Genomic DNA, 15,056 nt, shown 5'->3' with positions numbered 1-15,056 from the left:
TCTCTCTCTCTCTTCTTCAAAACTAAATGTTCACTTCCCCTCTCTACCTCCATCTCTTTCCCTCCCTCCATCTCTCCCTCCACCCTACCTCTCTCCCTCCCTCTCTCTACCATCTGTTCTGTAATTCAATCTCAGACCCAGTCAGTGGTGGGAGCCATGACTGATGATGGTTTGGCCCAGACACAGGAACCTGGGCCCAAATCAGTTAGACTGGCACACACTGTGGGTGTGGCTGGGCAGTGCTGCGTAGGGCTGACTGGGCAGGGGGGGGCTGGGGGGGCATTCCCTAAACCAAAGTTATTCAATCTCTGTTGTGTATGAAGAATCCCAATCAAGGAGGTTCCCTAACATGCCAGGCGACATTAGCATCATTAGCGTCAGGCGCTAGCTAGCTAGGCTGTGAGTGAGGCTCCTTTGTGAATGTGCAGTGGTGTGGATGCACTCACGAGGCTCTGCTCCTTCACCAGCCTATTCCATCCACAGACACAGAGAGGAGGAGAGACAGACAGAGACTGTTTGTACAGGATGAGAACAGTGTGTGTGACAGAGGATTCAATAGTGTGTGTGTGTGTGTGTGTGTGTGTACCCTCCAGCCTGAAGGGGTGAGCTCTAATCATGCCAGACTGATTCAGCAGAAAAAATTGAAACTCTAGTTGTCCTCCCTGCCTCTCCCTCTCCTCACCTCTCTCTCCTCACCTCTCCTCACCTCTCTCTCCTCTCTCTCTCCCACCCTCCCCCTCTCCTGTCTCCCTCCCTCCCCCTCTCCACACTCCCTCTCACCCTCCCCCTCTCCTCACCTCTCTCTCCTCCCTCTCTCCCTCCCCCTCTCCCCACCTCCCTCTCCCTCCCCCTCTCCTCACCTCTCTCTCCTCACTTCCTCTCTCCCTCCCCCTCACCTCTCTCTCCTCACTCCCTCTCTCCCTCCCCCTCTCCTCACCTCTCTCTCCTCACTTCCTCTCTCCCTCCCCCTCACCTCTCTCTCCTCACTCCCTCTCTCCCTCCCCCTCTACTCACCCCACAGCAACTCAGGCCATACTGACAGTCAGCTGCCATACTGACACACACACATACACACACATACACACAAGCACACAGACACATGTACACACACACACAGTCTGCACTAGCGATGAGGAGTGACTGACAGCAGCCTGGTGAAGTGTGTGTCCAGACGGAACCAGATGTGTGTGGATCTCCACATGGGGCCTGCTGCGTGCTGTACGATCTGGGGAGTGGGTGTGCGTGTGTGTCCATGTGTGTGTGTGTGCGTACGTGCGTGTGTGTGTGTTTGCATCAGTCCGCAACTGTGCTGCAGGTGAGTACGTGCAGACTGTCTGTCTAGCGAGAGTAATGTGGCTAGCAGCAGTGTGGAGTCTTAACCTCACACACACACTCACACACACACACTCACACTCACACACACTCACACACACACACTCACACACACACACACTCTCTCACACACACACTCACACACACTCACACACACACACTCACACACACACTCACACACACTCTCTCACACACACATCTTTCCTCCTCCTCTTCCTGTGTGTTTGCCGACAGCCCCATGAGCAGATGCAGTCATCCTAGGAGCAGGGCTGTGTTGACATCACAGGGGTGTAAAGCCCCCACCAGCCCCCTGGGGCGGGGAGAGGAACCGGTCAGCTGCTCTGTGATTAGCAGGGCAGGAATTACAGGGAGACGACCCAGAGAGACGACCCAGAGAGACGACCCAGAGAGACGACCCAGAGAGACGACCCAGAGAGACGACCCAGAGAGACGACCCAGAGAGACGACCCAGAACACAACAACATCCAGGGAACATACTGGAACCTGACAGTAAGGATGGATGTTATTCCCCAGGGTCTCTGGGTTGCCGTAAGCCTGAGATCCATTTCAGGCCTCTCTCTCACACACACACACACACACACACACACACACACACACAGTGTACACCATACCCTGCCACACAAACAAAACCCCTTCCACACGCCACTTAGCAGGCACACACAACCACTCTATAAACCTGCAACTGGCGGAGGGGCTAATTGAGCAGAGATTATATGTGTCATTGGTGCCCTCCCCCCCTCCCCCCCCCCTCCCCCCCCCGCCTCCCCCCCGCCTCCCCTCCTCCCCCCGCCTCCCCGAAAATGGGACTAGACTGCTCCAGAATAGGCATAGCTACAGCTTGCTACAGTCACCTGAGTGTGTAAGGTGATCATCACCTCACAAGCTGCCGTTGCGCAATTATAGCCCAATAGCCTCCCACATATCACCGAAGCACGAGACGTGGGAGAAGATCTGTCACCTGCGACCGCTCGAGCCTGAGCATTGAGATAGGTTTCTGAGGTGTTACGCATTTTGGAATAGAATAGAAAATTCAGTTTGAACCTATCTCAGGTAACAGCACTGTGAGTGACATGGCGGCCGTAGCAGGATGTCTCCGACTCTCTCTCTCTCTCTCTCGCACACACACACACACACACACCTGGCAGCACCTCGAAAACCTTGCCTTATTGCAATTAAGACTGAGCAGAGTGTTGAATAAACGTGCAGCTGATAAGAGGATGATTGGCCGCGCGCACCTTGGATAACCCAGATCCTCATTATTGTCATTAACACACTGCCTGTCTCAATCCCACACTAACACATCCAGCCCCAGCCCGCAGACCCCTCCTCTCCGCCGCGCTCTCCCCGCCTCTGCTGCAGTGCGCTGGGCTGGAGGTTTAGCTTCCCCCCGGTGGGACATCATCCCCCTATCAACCCACTGAGGCACCCTGATACACCCCGACGCACCCCCCGCCCACCTCCATACACACACACACACACGCACACACACACTCACAATTTCCCCTGTGCATCCCCACACGCCGGTAAAATGCGTGAATCCCAGTTAAAGACTGGGCCTAATCCCTATTGTAATAATGTCCCTACTTGCTTTCCCGGGCCGAGGCCTCTGCAGCAGCTTCTGGACGGTGAGCAGGTCCTCGGTCTTCACCGCCTGGAGCAGTTCCTGGTCCTTCCCCATCTTCCCGGTCCCGGTTTATATCCACAGCATCCTCCGCTCCCAGCGAAGCTTCAACCCAGCTGCAACCGCGGGGTGGACGTGTTTAACCCGGCCAGCGCTCCGAGGTTCCTCCCTACAGCTCTGGCATATGGAGAGAGAAGGACCGACGAAGAGACAGGCGGGGGAGGGATGCTCGAACGCGGAGAAGAGGGAGGGATGAGGAACGGGGCTATTCCGTGGTTCCAAAATCCCGTAATCAGAACGGACAGACTTTCTAGGCTGCTGGTCCTTGGCGTCGCGTGTCTGCTGGACTGTTCCGTTTCCAGGGTTTCCTCGCGCTCCTCATCTGGCCGGGAGCCACGCAGCAGCTTGATGTGCCTCAGCTCAAAAACAGCGATTAACTGATGGAAGACACCGAGAGCACGGGGTCGTATCTGACTGTGAAACTGAAACTACATAAAAATAAAAGACAGCTCGTTGAAATTATTTAACTGTGGGAATTGCTCACATTAATATATAGCATTAGCAATACAGGGGAATGGAACGCGCGTAAATATTTGTGGGTTAAGAATCGGGTGCGCGCTGGCTCTCCTTCCCTATAGGCTTCGCTCTCGTGCTACTCGTCGTAAACAGAATCCTGCATTGCCATCTCTGCGTGCGCTCGCCCGGTTCAGCGCTCAGGCTCTCTGTTCGGTAATGGCTCTCCGCGGAGGGGGTGCACGTGCACGCGCTCACGCGCCCCTTACAGCTGGGCGAGCTCGTGCTGCTAAATGGCTCCTGCTGCATCCAGGGGGCGGGCAGCTGAAGTCTTCCCCGCCCCCTCTCTCATCCCGTGTGTTTGTCTGCGCGTGTGTGTAGGCTATGTGCGTGTAAGCGATATTATACTTGTCACCACAATGTCAGATATAAACCCTCTGATGCTATCATCTCAAAATTGAAATGAAACACTTAAATTCACTGTTAACTGGACTGGGTTCAAATGTGTTTTACAACGCACACACATACCTACACAGGCAAACAGCTACTCTTATGCACACTGACGCACAATCACAATACACGCATACAGGTAATATTCCATTTGTGATGCACTTAGCACTGCCCTACTTATGTTGCCATCTTATCACACTGCAGAAAGCATCGTTCAGGGTCAACATGTGCCTGTGTGTGTCCTGCCTAAACCATCACACCATCACATCTCCTCTTCTCCACTCTCTTGTGTGTGTGTGTGTGTGTGTGTGTGTGTGTGTGTGTGTGTGTGTGTGTGTGTGTGTGTGTGTGTGTGTGTGTGTGTGTGTGTGATGGACTAGATCGGGTTATTAGTGCTGCAGTGAAGTGGAAATGTGGATGCCATGGGCTGTAAAGGTCTTGTGGAGGAACGATAGATATCGTCTCTAATAAGTGTATTCACATCGCAGTCTGAAAATAAAATAGCTTCATCGAATTGGACCATGCGTGTAGCCTTCATTAGACTCTCTATTCTAACTAGTGAATTTAGGCTACAGATGTGGGGGAAATGGTTCTTTTAAGCACACATAAACACATATATAGCCGACAATGCTTTGGGGAGGGAGACCACTATAAAACCACTCTTAAGTGGACTAGCAGGAGGTTCTAACAGGAGGTAAAGAAACAGTGACATCTAGTGATTGAGCGAAAGCATGTTCTGAGATTCGGCCGATCTTTCTGAATGGTTCCAGTATAAATTACATTCTGGATTTTTGTTGATTCAATATCCTATTCCTATATTTTTAGGAAATATTGACGTGTGGCAATTTCTGACAAAAAACTCTAATCTGAGGTCACATTTGACGCAGAAATAAAAATTCACTTTGTCCAGATGACGTCACATAGTCAACAAGGAAATCTTCCAGTCGATGCGCTGGTCTTTGATTGGACATTTCGAACGTCAATCATAGTTGAGAGGGCTTGCTGGGATTGAACAGGTTGAGGAAGGCTGCAGAAACCACTAACTAAATAAACAACGTATTGACTAAACACGCAAACTGGTACGTAACATTTTACAATTTCCGTTAGTATTTAAGTTTCTACTTTCGTTGTTGAAACGTGGTGCAAGTTGAGTTTCGCTACGCAAAGGACGATGTAGCCTAATGTTTGAAGCAAACGATCTTGAAATCAATGGAGCAGGCGCAAATGCTGAGACTCGCGCATTCTATTACGGGTTTCATTTATTTAAAAAGCTTGGCGCAGCTCCAGTCATCTACAGTAGGCCTGTTTCACTTCTGTTGTAGAACGTATGTTTCGGTTTTACTGGTCGTTGTGAACAAGCTAGCCAACATCATCATCGTGCTATGATCTCGTGACTTTCCTGAAACAAACAGCCATCTGGCATTCCGCTGACTGTATTTGTCAGGCCCGTTATAAGGTGTCGCTTCTAAGCTAGCTAGCTGGCCACGTGACAGTGTTTTCACACGCCCTCATCTGAACAAGCTAGGCCTGGCCATGTTTCTCACCGGCGTGTTTGTCGCTCGTCGGTGCAGGAAGGGCTCAGCGCGGTGTGGGTGCCCAGGGATCCACTGCCTGAGTGTGGGGAGCGAAGCGGACGGACCCCCCCAGCCATGAACCACACCAAAGGAGGACTAGTCATCTTTAGCGCTAACTCTCATCCCTCCAGCCGAGAGTTGAGCAGAAGGATTTCCGAGTGAGTACATGCACGGCTGGACAAGAAGAAAACACACGTACATATTCGAGGTTTAGTGTCAACATGTATACAGTACACCTTCTGACAGACATGCATTCACACCAACAGTCAGACTTGGTGTCTGTCTACCTGCAGTCATTATATCTATAGTGTGTTGCAGTTTAGGGTCATAGTTCAGCTATGGATTCTCTCTCAGGAGAGGATTTAACATTCTGCTCTTCTTGGGCATGAAAAGGTCAGCATGATCTCCCAGGAACACAGTATTCTGTGTTTGTGTCTCCCTTTGCAGGCGTTTGGGGGTGGAACTTGGGAAGGTGCAGGTGTACCAGGAAGCTAACCGAGGTGCGGTACTGACCCCTCATGTACCCCAGCAGCTTGTTAAACCACTGGTGGTGTGTGTGTGTGTGTGTAGTACAGCAGAGCTGCAACCAGGAGCTAAGCATACCGGCTTTACCCATGGTCTCTCGCTCTCCCTCTCGCTCTCTCCCCCGCATTTTGTTTTATAATCAATGTTGCGTGGGAAGAACATTCTTGGCATGACTTGTTGTACAGTGCATGTAGTGTGTAAGTGTGTGTGATAGGGCCAAAGTGTATGTGTGTGTGTGTGTGTGTGGGGGACACAGAGAGAGAGAGAGTGTGTGTGTGTGAGAGAGAGAGAGTATGTGAGAAATAGCAGAGTAGAGCATGAGGTCTCTAATGAGTGGCTGACTGTATGTGTGTGTGTGTGGGACAGAGAGAGAGAGAGAGAGTGTGTGTGTGTTTTAAGAAAACTGAAGCCTACTTCACATCTCCCTGTTACCATAGAGACACGTGTGCAGATCCAGGAGTCGGTCAGAGGAAAAGATGTTTTCATCATCCAGACTGTGTCCAAGTATGTAAACACACACACGCACCAAGGCCCTTATGCTGCTGGCTGCCACAACTCTCCCATTTGGAGAATGAAAGAGTCTCCCTCTCCCCTCCTCTCTCTCCTGCCCTCCCCTCCCTCCCTCTCCCTCCCCTCCCCCTCATCCCCTCTCTGCAGGGATGTGAACACCACCATCATGGAGATGCTGATCATGGTGTACGCGTGTCGGACGTCGTGCGCCCGGAACATCATCGGGGTGCTTCCCTACTTCCCCTACAGCAAGCAGTGCAAGATGAGGAAGAGAGGCTCCATCGTGTCCAAGCTGCTGGCCTCCATGATGTGCAAAGCAGGTGAGGGGAACACACACACACACACCGACCCATGGAAACACACACACACACTTGTGCTACACAAACTGACTCATGTACACGCACACACATGTAACCTTTCCTGCCTAGTTTTTGGAGGAACAGAGCTGTCTCACCTTAGTGTGTGTGTGTGTGTGTGTGTGTGTGTGTGTGTGTGTAGGTCTGACTCATCTCATCACCATGGATCTCCATCAAAAGGAGATTCAAGGCTTCTTCAACATCCCAGTGGACAACCTACGGGCCTCCCCCTTCCTTCTACAGTACATCCAGGAGGAGGTACACACACACACACACACACACGCCTCAGCATGTTGTACATGTCGCAGAAGGTAAACATGATTCCTGTATTCTGTATGCATCTGCAGATCCCAGACTATAGAAATGCTGTGATTGTGGCCAAATCTCCTGCCTCTGCCAAAAGGTAGTCTCTCTCTGCACCTCTTCACATATCAGTGTGTTGGAGAGTGTTAGTGTGGCCTTACTGTGTGTGTGTGTGTGTGCGCGCAGGGCCCAGTCCTTCGCTGAGCGCTTGCGTCTGGGTATAGCTGTGATCCACGGGGAGGCCCAGGATGCAGAGTCAGACCTGGTGGATGGACGCCACTCCCCCCCCATGGTCAGGACCACGGGAGCCATCCACCCCAGCCTGGAGATACCATGTAACACACACACCTGTACAACACACCTGTACAACACACACACCTGTACAACACACCTGTACAACACACACACCTGTACAACACACCTGTACAACACACACACCTGTACAACACACCTGTACAACACACCTGTACAACACACACACCTGTACAACACACCTGTACAACACACCTGTACAACACACACATCTGTACAACACACCTGTACAACACACACACCTGTACAACACACCTTTCTCTCTAGAACTGTACGCACACTCCACTCCAAATTCCATCTGTCTGGAGCAAGCCCCATGTCTGTCCTAAACTCCAGCTCACATGTAGATTCTACCTCCTCTCCCTCTCTGTGTGTGTGTGTGTGTGGACAGTGCTGATCCCTAAAGAGAAGCCCCCCATCACCGTGGTGGGAGATGTAGGAGGGCGCATCGCCATCATCGTGGTGAGCCTCACTCGTTCTGGAGGCGGGACACCGATTTTTTTGTTGTTGCGTCTGTGGAGTTCCTAATGATTGACAGCTCCCGTCCGTCTGACCCCGCCCCCTAGGATGACATCATCGATGATGTGGACAGTTTTGTGGCGGCGGCCGAGACTCTGAAGGAGCGCGGGGCGTACAAGATCTTTGTCATGGCAACGCACGGCATCCTGTCCTCAGACGCACCCAGACTCATAGAGGAGTCTGCTATTGACGAGGTGTGTGTGTCTGTGCGTGTTCTACTTACGTGACCACGACAGTCCGTGGGAGTGTATAACATGTCTTCTCTGCAGGTGGTGCTGACGACTGTATAACATGTCTTCTCTGCAGGTGGTGGTCACCAACACCATTCCTCATGAGCTGCAGAAGCTGCAGTGTCCTAAGATCAAGACGGTGGACATCAGCATGATCCTGTCAGAGGCCATCAGACGCATCCATAACGGGGAATCCATGTCCTACCTGTTCCGCAACATAGGGATGGACGACTGAACACACACACAGGCCCCCCCCCACACACACACACAGGCCCCCCCCCACACACACACACACACACACACAGGCCCGCACGCACACACACACACACACAGGCCCGCACGCACATCCTCCCTCATGAAGAACAATGTTCCCCTTCTTCCTGGGGTTAGAAACAGAAGCTCCTGAAGATCAAAAGCAGAGTTTGTCGCTTTCTCTTCACTTCTTTGTTTTAGTTTGTCATCTCTACCTGTACTTCTGGACCTTTTTAAGGCGACGGTCCAAGGACCTAACCCCTCCTATTTGGCTGGGTTACTCCCTTTGAAAGCCGGAAGGGGAGGGGATGAGGAGACTTCAGGGTTGTCTTCAGGAAAGGGTGTCCAATCTCAAGGTCTGCATGTAGAAGGAAAAATATATCTTATTTAAAATAAATGGATCTCTCTGATGCCAAGCCCCCCTCAGTGCCAATGCCTTCACCGCTCCCCCCCCCCCACACACACACACACACACGTGTGCTTCTTTTAAATGTTTCACTGCTCTCTAACCAGGATCTAGTCGTGTGCTGGTGTGTGTTAGTGGACAGAGTGTGAGGGTAAAGACTGCGCTCTGGGTTTCCTATGACTGAACAGAAATACTGATATTTAAACCGTTCTGACAATAGTTGGCCATCTAGAGTTTGTTGCCATAGCGATGTTAGACATACAGGGTTCCGGGACTGGACTAAGTTATAGCTGGGAATCAAGACTGAAGCAGGTCTTTGTTATTGGTACTCACATGAAATGTTTTTGTATTCATATACTTCTATATCACTGAATGAGATGAATAAATGAAAATAACTTAATTGAATTGTGTCCTGTTTTAACCACATCTACCAGAATCTTCTAGCATGCATGGAAATCCTGTCACCCCTCTCTGAACGGCCCACGTTCTGGATCAGCAGGCTGTGAAGGACCAGAGTGTGCGCAGGCGAATGAGAGAAATCTAGAATCCAGAGGACTATGGTCCTTCCTACCTGGTTTATGGATGTCAGGAGGAGCTAAACAGTTTCTTTAGTGTGGAGAAGCCTTCTGAGACAGATCAGGCCAGACAGCAGGGCCCTGCTCCCAGATCAGGCCAGAGAGCAGGGCCCTGCTCCCAGATCAGGCCAGAGAGCAGGGCCCTGCTCCCAGATCAGGCCAGAGAGCAGGGCCCTGCTCCCAGATCAGGCCAGAGAGCAGGGCCCTGCTCCCAGATCAGGCCAGAGAGCAGGGCCCTGCTCCCAGATCAGGCCAGAGAGCAGGGCCCTGCTCCCAGATCAGGCCAGAGAGCAGGGCCCTGCTCCCAGATCAGGCCAGAGAGCAGGGCCCTGCTCCCAGTAGGCACACAGGCTGTGTGCCCGACCAGGAACCAGCACAATCACCTCCTTGCTTCATGAGTTTATTCCTGTTACTTTTTCAACAAATTAAACAGCATGCTTTGGATTACGATTACGTCGAGTTATACATCTTACCCCAAATGTAACGATGATTCCTCACACATTGGACTTTGTTCAAACTGAATCACATTTCAATCAGACTGGAGTTTTATTATTTATAGATGTACATTATATCTCTAGTTTCTGACATGTTTGTTTCCACAATTCCATTCTGAACAGCTATCTATGTACATGTATCATGTACCTACATCATACATGTATCTATGTACATGATGAACGAGGAAACACGGGGGTTAAAGTGTCGGCGTGTGCTAGGAGTCGTCTGACAGCAGGATATGACCTGTCTACTTCCTGTTCGTTCAGGGCATCTGAACTTGTTTCAACCCTCCTTAGTGAAAGCTCATGCCATCATCAAAACAACTTGACTCATCACAGCTTCACTCTGGTGATCAAGTGAATATAGAGGGTGGCACATACAAGATTGGGGTTTCCATGGTTTCTATAAAACATACAAATTGAACTTTTGGATGTTTCTAAACCCATTCCTCCAAAACGTATAATGACCAGAGTGCATCTGGGGAAGTTACTTATTTTCTTTCTGTGGTCTGGGATTCCGAAATAATCTTGTTTTTGCTGAAAACGTTCCTCCTTTATGAAGGAAGGATGCAAACACACTGTTTTTCTGATCACATCCGGTGTTTTGGCCAATCACAGCCGTGAGGGTCAGAAATGTGTTGCATCACTTCCTGTTTTGGATGTTTTCTCTGTGAGGCAGGAGGATAAAGGCGAGTCACTGTCCAGGGAACGCCAGCTCAGTCCAGTCCTCGTCCAACACGTCTCCGCTGCTCTCGCTGCTCCCCCCCCTCCACCACTCTCTGCTGACGTCCACACAACTGGGCTCCATCAGACACCCCCCAGCAGAACCTCCTAGTTCCCCGTGGATCTTTTACCTGGTGGAGAGACGAAACCCAAGAGGTGATCATGAGAATGTGTCTTGAGCGGTTTAACCGACCACCCCCAGTGTGTTCCTCCTGCCCTGCCTGTGAGCGCCTACCTCTGCTGCCCCCACCTGGACACACAGGCCCTGTGTAAGCCAGGCAGGCTGGGCCATGGCTCGCCCACCCTGCCCTGGACAGCCTCCTGAGGCTCTGGCCTCCAGGATCACACTAGCCGGAGCATCCAGGGCAGCTCTCTGGGAACAGGGCTGGAGACTCTACGTGCCTAATGATCTGCTTTCAACAGGTGATGTGTGTGTGTACCTGTAGTGGTGTTGGTGATGTGTGTGTGTGTGTACCTGTAGTGGTGATGTGTGCGTGTGTACCTGTAGTGGTGTTGGTGATGTGTGTGTACCTGTAGTGGTGTTGGTGATGTGAGTGTACCTGTAGTGGTGATGTGTGTGTGTACCTGTAGTGGTGTTGGTGACACCGTTGACAGTCCCCTCCACGTCAGTTTCGTCCTCAGCGTAGCTCATGAGCAGAGCTCTCTGTCTGTCTGTCAGCAGTCTACACAGTCAGAAGCACAGCACACAGGAGTCAGAAGCACAGCACACATGATGAGTCAGAAGCACAGCACACAGGAGTCAGAAGCACAGCACACATGATGAGTCAGAAGCACAGCACACAGGAGTCAGAAGCACAGCACACATGATGAGTCAGAAGCACAGCACACAGGAGTCAGAAGCACAGCACACATGATGAGTCAGAAGCACAGCACACAGGAGTCAGAAGCACAGCACACAGGAGTCAGAAGCACAGCACACAGGAGTCAGAAGCACAGCACACAGGAGTCAGAAGCACAGCACACATGATGAGTCAGAAGGACAGCACAAACTATAGGAATAAAATATTCCTTCCAACAGAGAGGAAGCCAGCATAGAGCCAGGAAGAGAATAGGAAGGAGGGATGTGTCATGTGACACATCATGTGACAGCTTGGGGTCTTACTTTGGGACTCGGATCTTGATGTGGACATAGTGATCCCCGAAGCCGTAGCCACTGATCCGGGCGATCCCCTTCCCTGTGAGGTGGATCCTGTGGTCAGTCTGGACCCCAGCTGGGATCTGGTACGGAGAAAACCAGCCAATCAGAGAGCTGCTGTGACTAGATATTATTATAGCGCTGATACTGACATAATCCTTTGTGTGCGCATTTGTGTGTGTGTGTGTCTTACAGTGAGGTTGAGAGCCTCGTACAGGCCCTGAGCGCGGGCTGTGCCCCCCAGGATGGCCTGGGCCACAGAGATGAGGACGTCAGAGTGGATGTCCGCCCCGTCCCTCCGGAACACCGGGCTCCTCTGGACCTGCAGGACGCACAGGGGGATATATCAAGCTACCCATATCCTCACGGCAACGGAATGTATTTATTTAGCTGTTTTCACAAGACAAGGTACAGGGGGGCGGGAGTATCGAGTGTGTGCATGCTGCCGTCAGACCCACCCTGAACGTGATGAAGATTTCCTTGTTTCCCACTGGCATCCTGACGGTCTGGCCTTCCTCAACCCCTACACACACACACACACACACACACACACACACACACACACACACACACACAAGGGTATAACTTCAGACTCACACAGATGTGTATGTGTGCGTGTGTGTGTGTGCGTGCGTGTCTCACCAGCTGGCACAGGCACCATGACGGTCCTCCTCTGCTTGGTCTGGCCCGTGCCCCGGCAGCCTCCACAGGGGGTGGAGATGACGGAGCCCTTCCCGCCGCAGCGCCGGCAGGTGGAGCGCATCACGAACGGCCCCGTGTTCACCGTCTCCTGCAGCGGCACAGCGGCGAGCACCGTTAAGCACACACTCCAGGACGTGACATCACACACACTCCAGGACGTGACATCACACACAGAACACAGGCCAAGAGAGTCTGGAGGGACTCAGTGATGCACTCTATTATTACATTTAGTCATTTAGCAGACGCTCGACTCGCTTTGCAATAAATGAATAAAGATATGAAATGAGTGACCCTTTAATTTAACGGGAGCCATGAGGGACTCACCATGCCGGAGCCGTTGCAGTGATGGCAGTGCTGGACCTTGGTACCAGGTTCATGGCCTTTGCCATCGCAGCGCTGGCAACTGGCGTCCATGTTGACGGTTATCTCCTTGTTGATGCCCTTGGCAGCCTGGGTGAAGGTCAGCTCCATGATGTACTGAGGAAACAGCAGGGCAGACACCCGTATGACAGGGTGAAAACATACATGGGAGAAGATGTCTTACGTCTAGGATACATGCATCCCCTTCCACTCACTTTCTATTCCACTTAACTCTATTCTATCAATAGAAGAACTGAAATGTTAGTCAGAGTTTTGGTCTATTGTCATTCCACTGCTTTACATGTCGTCTGGTGTTGATCATGAAAGTTCACAAACACTTCAATGTTCTCGTTTATGTTTTTCCCTCCATTTTCTCCCCCCATCTCTGCTGACCTCTTGTGGCTGGTCGAACACAGCGTTAAAGTCTCCAAAGCCACGGGCTCCGGAAAATTCTCCGAAGATCTTGCGGAACAGTTCCTCGGGGTCCACGTGGGTGGCTTGGCCGCTCCAGTACTGCTGCTGCCCCGCCCCCCGCTGCCCCGCCCCTGCGTCAAAGCCTGCCGTCCCGTATGTATCGTACTGTTTCCTCTTCACCTCGTCACTCAGCACCTGAACACCAGGACAAAAACACAAAGTAAACCAACCGCTACACACAGACAACCCCTGACAGTCCTGCTGCACCAGAAGAGGGTGACAAGAGAGACCAACCAGAGGAGGGTGACAAGAGAGACCGACCAGAGGAGGGTGACAAGAGAGACCGACCAGAGGAGGGTGACAAGAGAAACCGACCAGAGGAGGGTGAAAAGAGAGACCGACCTCGTAAGCCTCAGCCAGCTGTGCGAACTTCTCCTTGGCCTGAGGGTCGTCCTTGTTGGTGTCTGGGTGGTACTTCTTGGCCATCTGAAGGAGCACAGCAGACTCTCACATCAACTGATAAATGCAGGGGATCCATACCAGCCACATGTCTACTACGTAGACTATTCCTTGACTCTTACCACAAATATACCGTAGAACTGTGGACTTCCATTTTTTTTATCGTCCTCAGTGTTTTAGAGCTAATGTTACGGCTTTGGATAAAAGTGAATTAATACAATGTAACCACGACGGATCCAGGTCTAGTCCTCGGTCTAACAGATGACAAAGACCTGTTGAGGTGGTTCTACGCACCTGGTAGTACGCTTTCTTAATCTCCTTCTGGGTGGCTGCGCGTGGAACACCCAGAATCTGGTAGAAGTCCTGCTTGTTGGCAGCAGGGGCGCTTGTGTGGAAGGACAGCGTGCAGATGACATGAGGGGACGTGATACTCGAGCCTGAAACATCAACAGAGCACGGGGACACTAAGAAGCGTCCTACAGTCCTAACAAACATGCGGGCATATTAGATAGAAGTCTAGTTAAAACCGTTTCTTATTGATGACAGGTTGTATAAGTTTGCTGTCGAAAACAAAAATAAACAACTAGGGCCTATGTTACATGGTTACAGCAGATGGAAAGTAGTGGTCCTAGGTTGGCAAGGTCCACTGCACAACAAAGCTAGAGTACTGCTACTTTAGTTAGCGAAATAAACTACAGGCTGTAACGTTAGTTGATTACATCACTTTCATCAGGTTATCACTGTATGGTGGTATATGGAACAGCGCAGCCCTTTATACCAATGTCAACGACATGGTATCAGTCAGCTGCTTGCAACGCCACAACTAAGCAAAACGCTGCCTCAATGTAAGCTAGCTAGCTGGAAGCAACGAGCTAGCTAGTTTAGCTAGCTGTCTGAAGCTAGGCCTGCTCACCTGGCAGTCCGCTCAATGTCATGACGTTTCCCATCCCTGCACGTGATGAACTGCCTGCCGGCCAGATTTTCGGAGCTCCGGTAGTGGAAAGACTACGGACACGGACACCCCCATCGAGAGTGGTGGCAAAGGCACACCCTGCACGCCTGTGTCCAGCGGACACGGCGACTGTCATCCAGCGTGTGGAACAGCGAGCCGCTGAAGACGCCATCATTACTCCACTGACAGGCCGACGCTCAACTGCGCATGTCCAGACAGGCGCTCTGAATGTTGGGCTGCGTCAAGGGTACGAAGGCAAATCAGTGACATAATGAAGGCATAATGAAGGCAACCTGA

At 51.4% G+C, this 15,056-nt stretch overlaps 2 protein-coding genes across 3 annotated transcripts; one reads left to right on the top strand and one right to left on the bottom strand.

The window, feature by feature from the left end:
• Nucleotides 1-4,928: 4,928 nt before the first annotated feature.
• On the top strand, nt 4,929-9,324 carry prpsap2 (phosphoribosyl pyrophosphate synthetase-associated protein 2). Of its 2 annotated transcripts, XM_067232397.1 has the most exons (11): nt 4,929-5,016; nt 5,509-5,669; nt 5,959-6,011; nt 6,474-6,540; nt 6,694-6,866; nt 7,045-7,160; nt 7,250-7,305; nt 7,392-7,540; nt 7,909-7,979; nt 8,084-8,230; nt 8,343-9,324. In XM_067232397.1, the coding sequence occupies exons 2-11, from the start codon at nt 5,587-5,589 to the stop codon at nt 8,499-8,501; spliced, it is 1,074 nt and encodes a 357-aa protein (XP_067088498.1). In that variant the 5' UTR covers nt 4,929-5,016; nt 5,509-5,586; the 3' UTR covers nt 8,502-9,324. The 2 variants fall into 2 exon arrangements, with proteins under 2 accessions (XP_067088498.1, XP_067088499.1); XM_067232398.1 differs by lacking the exons at nt 4,929-5,016; nt 5,959-6,011 and having other exon boundaries at nt 5,627-5,669.
• A 702-nt stretch (nt 9,325-10,026) lies between these two features.
• On the bottom strand, nt 10,027-14,934 carry LOC136941246 (dnaJ homolog subfamily A member 3, mitochondrial-like). The gene is made up of 11 exons (XM_067233695.1): nt 14,721-14,934; nt 14,102-14,244; nt 13,751-13,834; nt 13,328-13,543; nt 12,899-13,051; nt 12,515-12,662; nt 12,331-12,395; nt 12,066-12,194; nt 11,840-11,955; nt 11,302-11,399; nt 10,027-10,847 (listed from the first exon to the last, which is right to left on the bottom strand). The coding sequence occupies exons 1-11, from the start codon at nt 14,932-14,934 to the stop codon at nt 10,825-10,827; spliced, it is 1,389 nt and encodes a 462-aa protein (XP_067089796.1). The 3' UTR covers nt 10,027-10,824.
• Between the last annotated feature and the right edge of the window lie 122 nt (nt 14,935-15,056).

Source organism: Osmerus mordax, chromosome 3 (assembly GCF_038355195.1).
Source record: "Osmerus mordax isolate fOsmMor3 chromosome 3, fOsmMor3.pri, whole genome shotgun sequence".
NCBI classification, from domain to species: domain Eukaryota; kingdom Metazoa; phylum Chordata; class Actinopteri; order Osmeriformes; family Osmeridae; genus Osmerus; species Osmerus mordax.
This window is presented reverse-complemented; position numbering and strand designations above follow the sequence as displayed.

What these genes read in the sequence shown, in the direction of transcription:
- prpsap2 (XM_067232397.1), top strand. Translation starts at nt 5,587, where the DNA reads ATGAACCACACCAAAGGAGGACTAGTCATCTTTAGCGCTAACTCTCAT. An exon ending in TCTCCTGCCTCTGCCAAAAG is followed by an intron (nt 7,306 to 7,391) that starts GTAGTCTCTCTC and finishes GTGTGCGCGCAG; the next exon opens with GGCCCAGTCCTTCGCTGAGC. An exon ending in AGGAGTCTGCTATTGACGAG is followed by an intron (nt 8,231 to 8,342) that starts GTGTGTGTGTCT and finishes TCTTCTCTGCAG; the next exon opens with GTGGTGGTCACCAACACCAT.
- LOC136941246 (XM_067233695.1), bottom strand. Translation starts at nt 14,934, where the DNA reads ATGATGGCGTCTTCAGCGGCTCGCTGTTCCACACGCTGGATGACAGTC. An exon ending in AGCTGGCTGAGGCTTACGAG is followed by an intron (nt 13,544 to 13,750) that starts GTCGGTCTCTCT and finishes CCTGGTGTTCAG; the next exon opens with GTGCTGAGTGACGAGGTGAA. An exon ending in TGTCACCAACACCACTACAG is followed by an intron (nt 10,848 to 11,301) that starts GTACACACACAC and finishes TCTCTCCACCAG; the next exon opens with GTAAAAGATCCACGGGGAAC.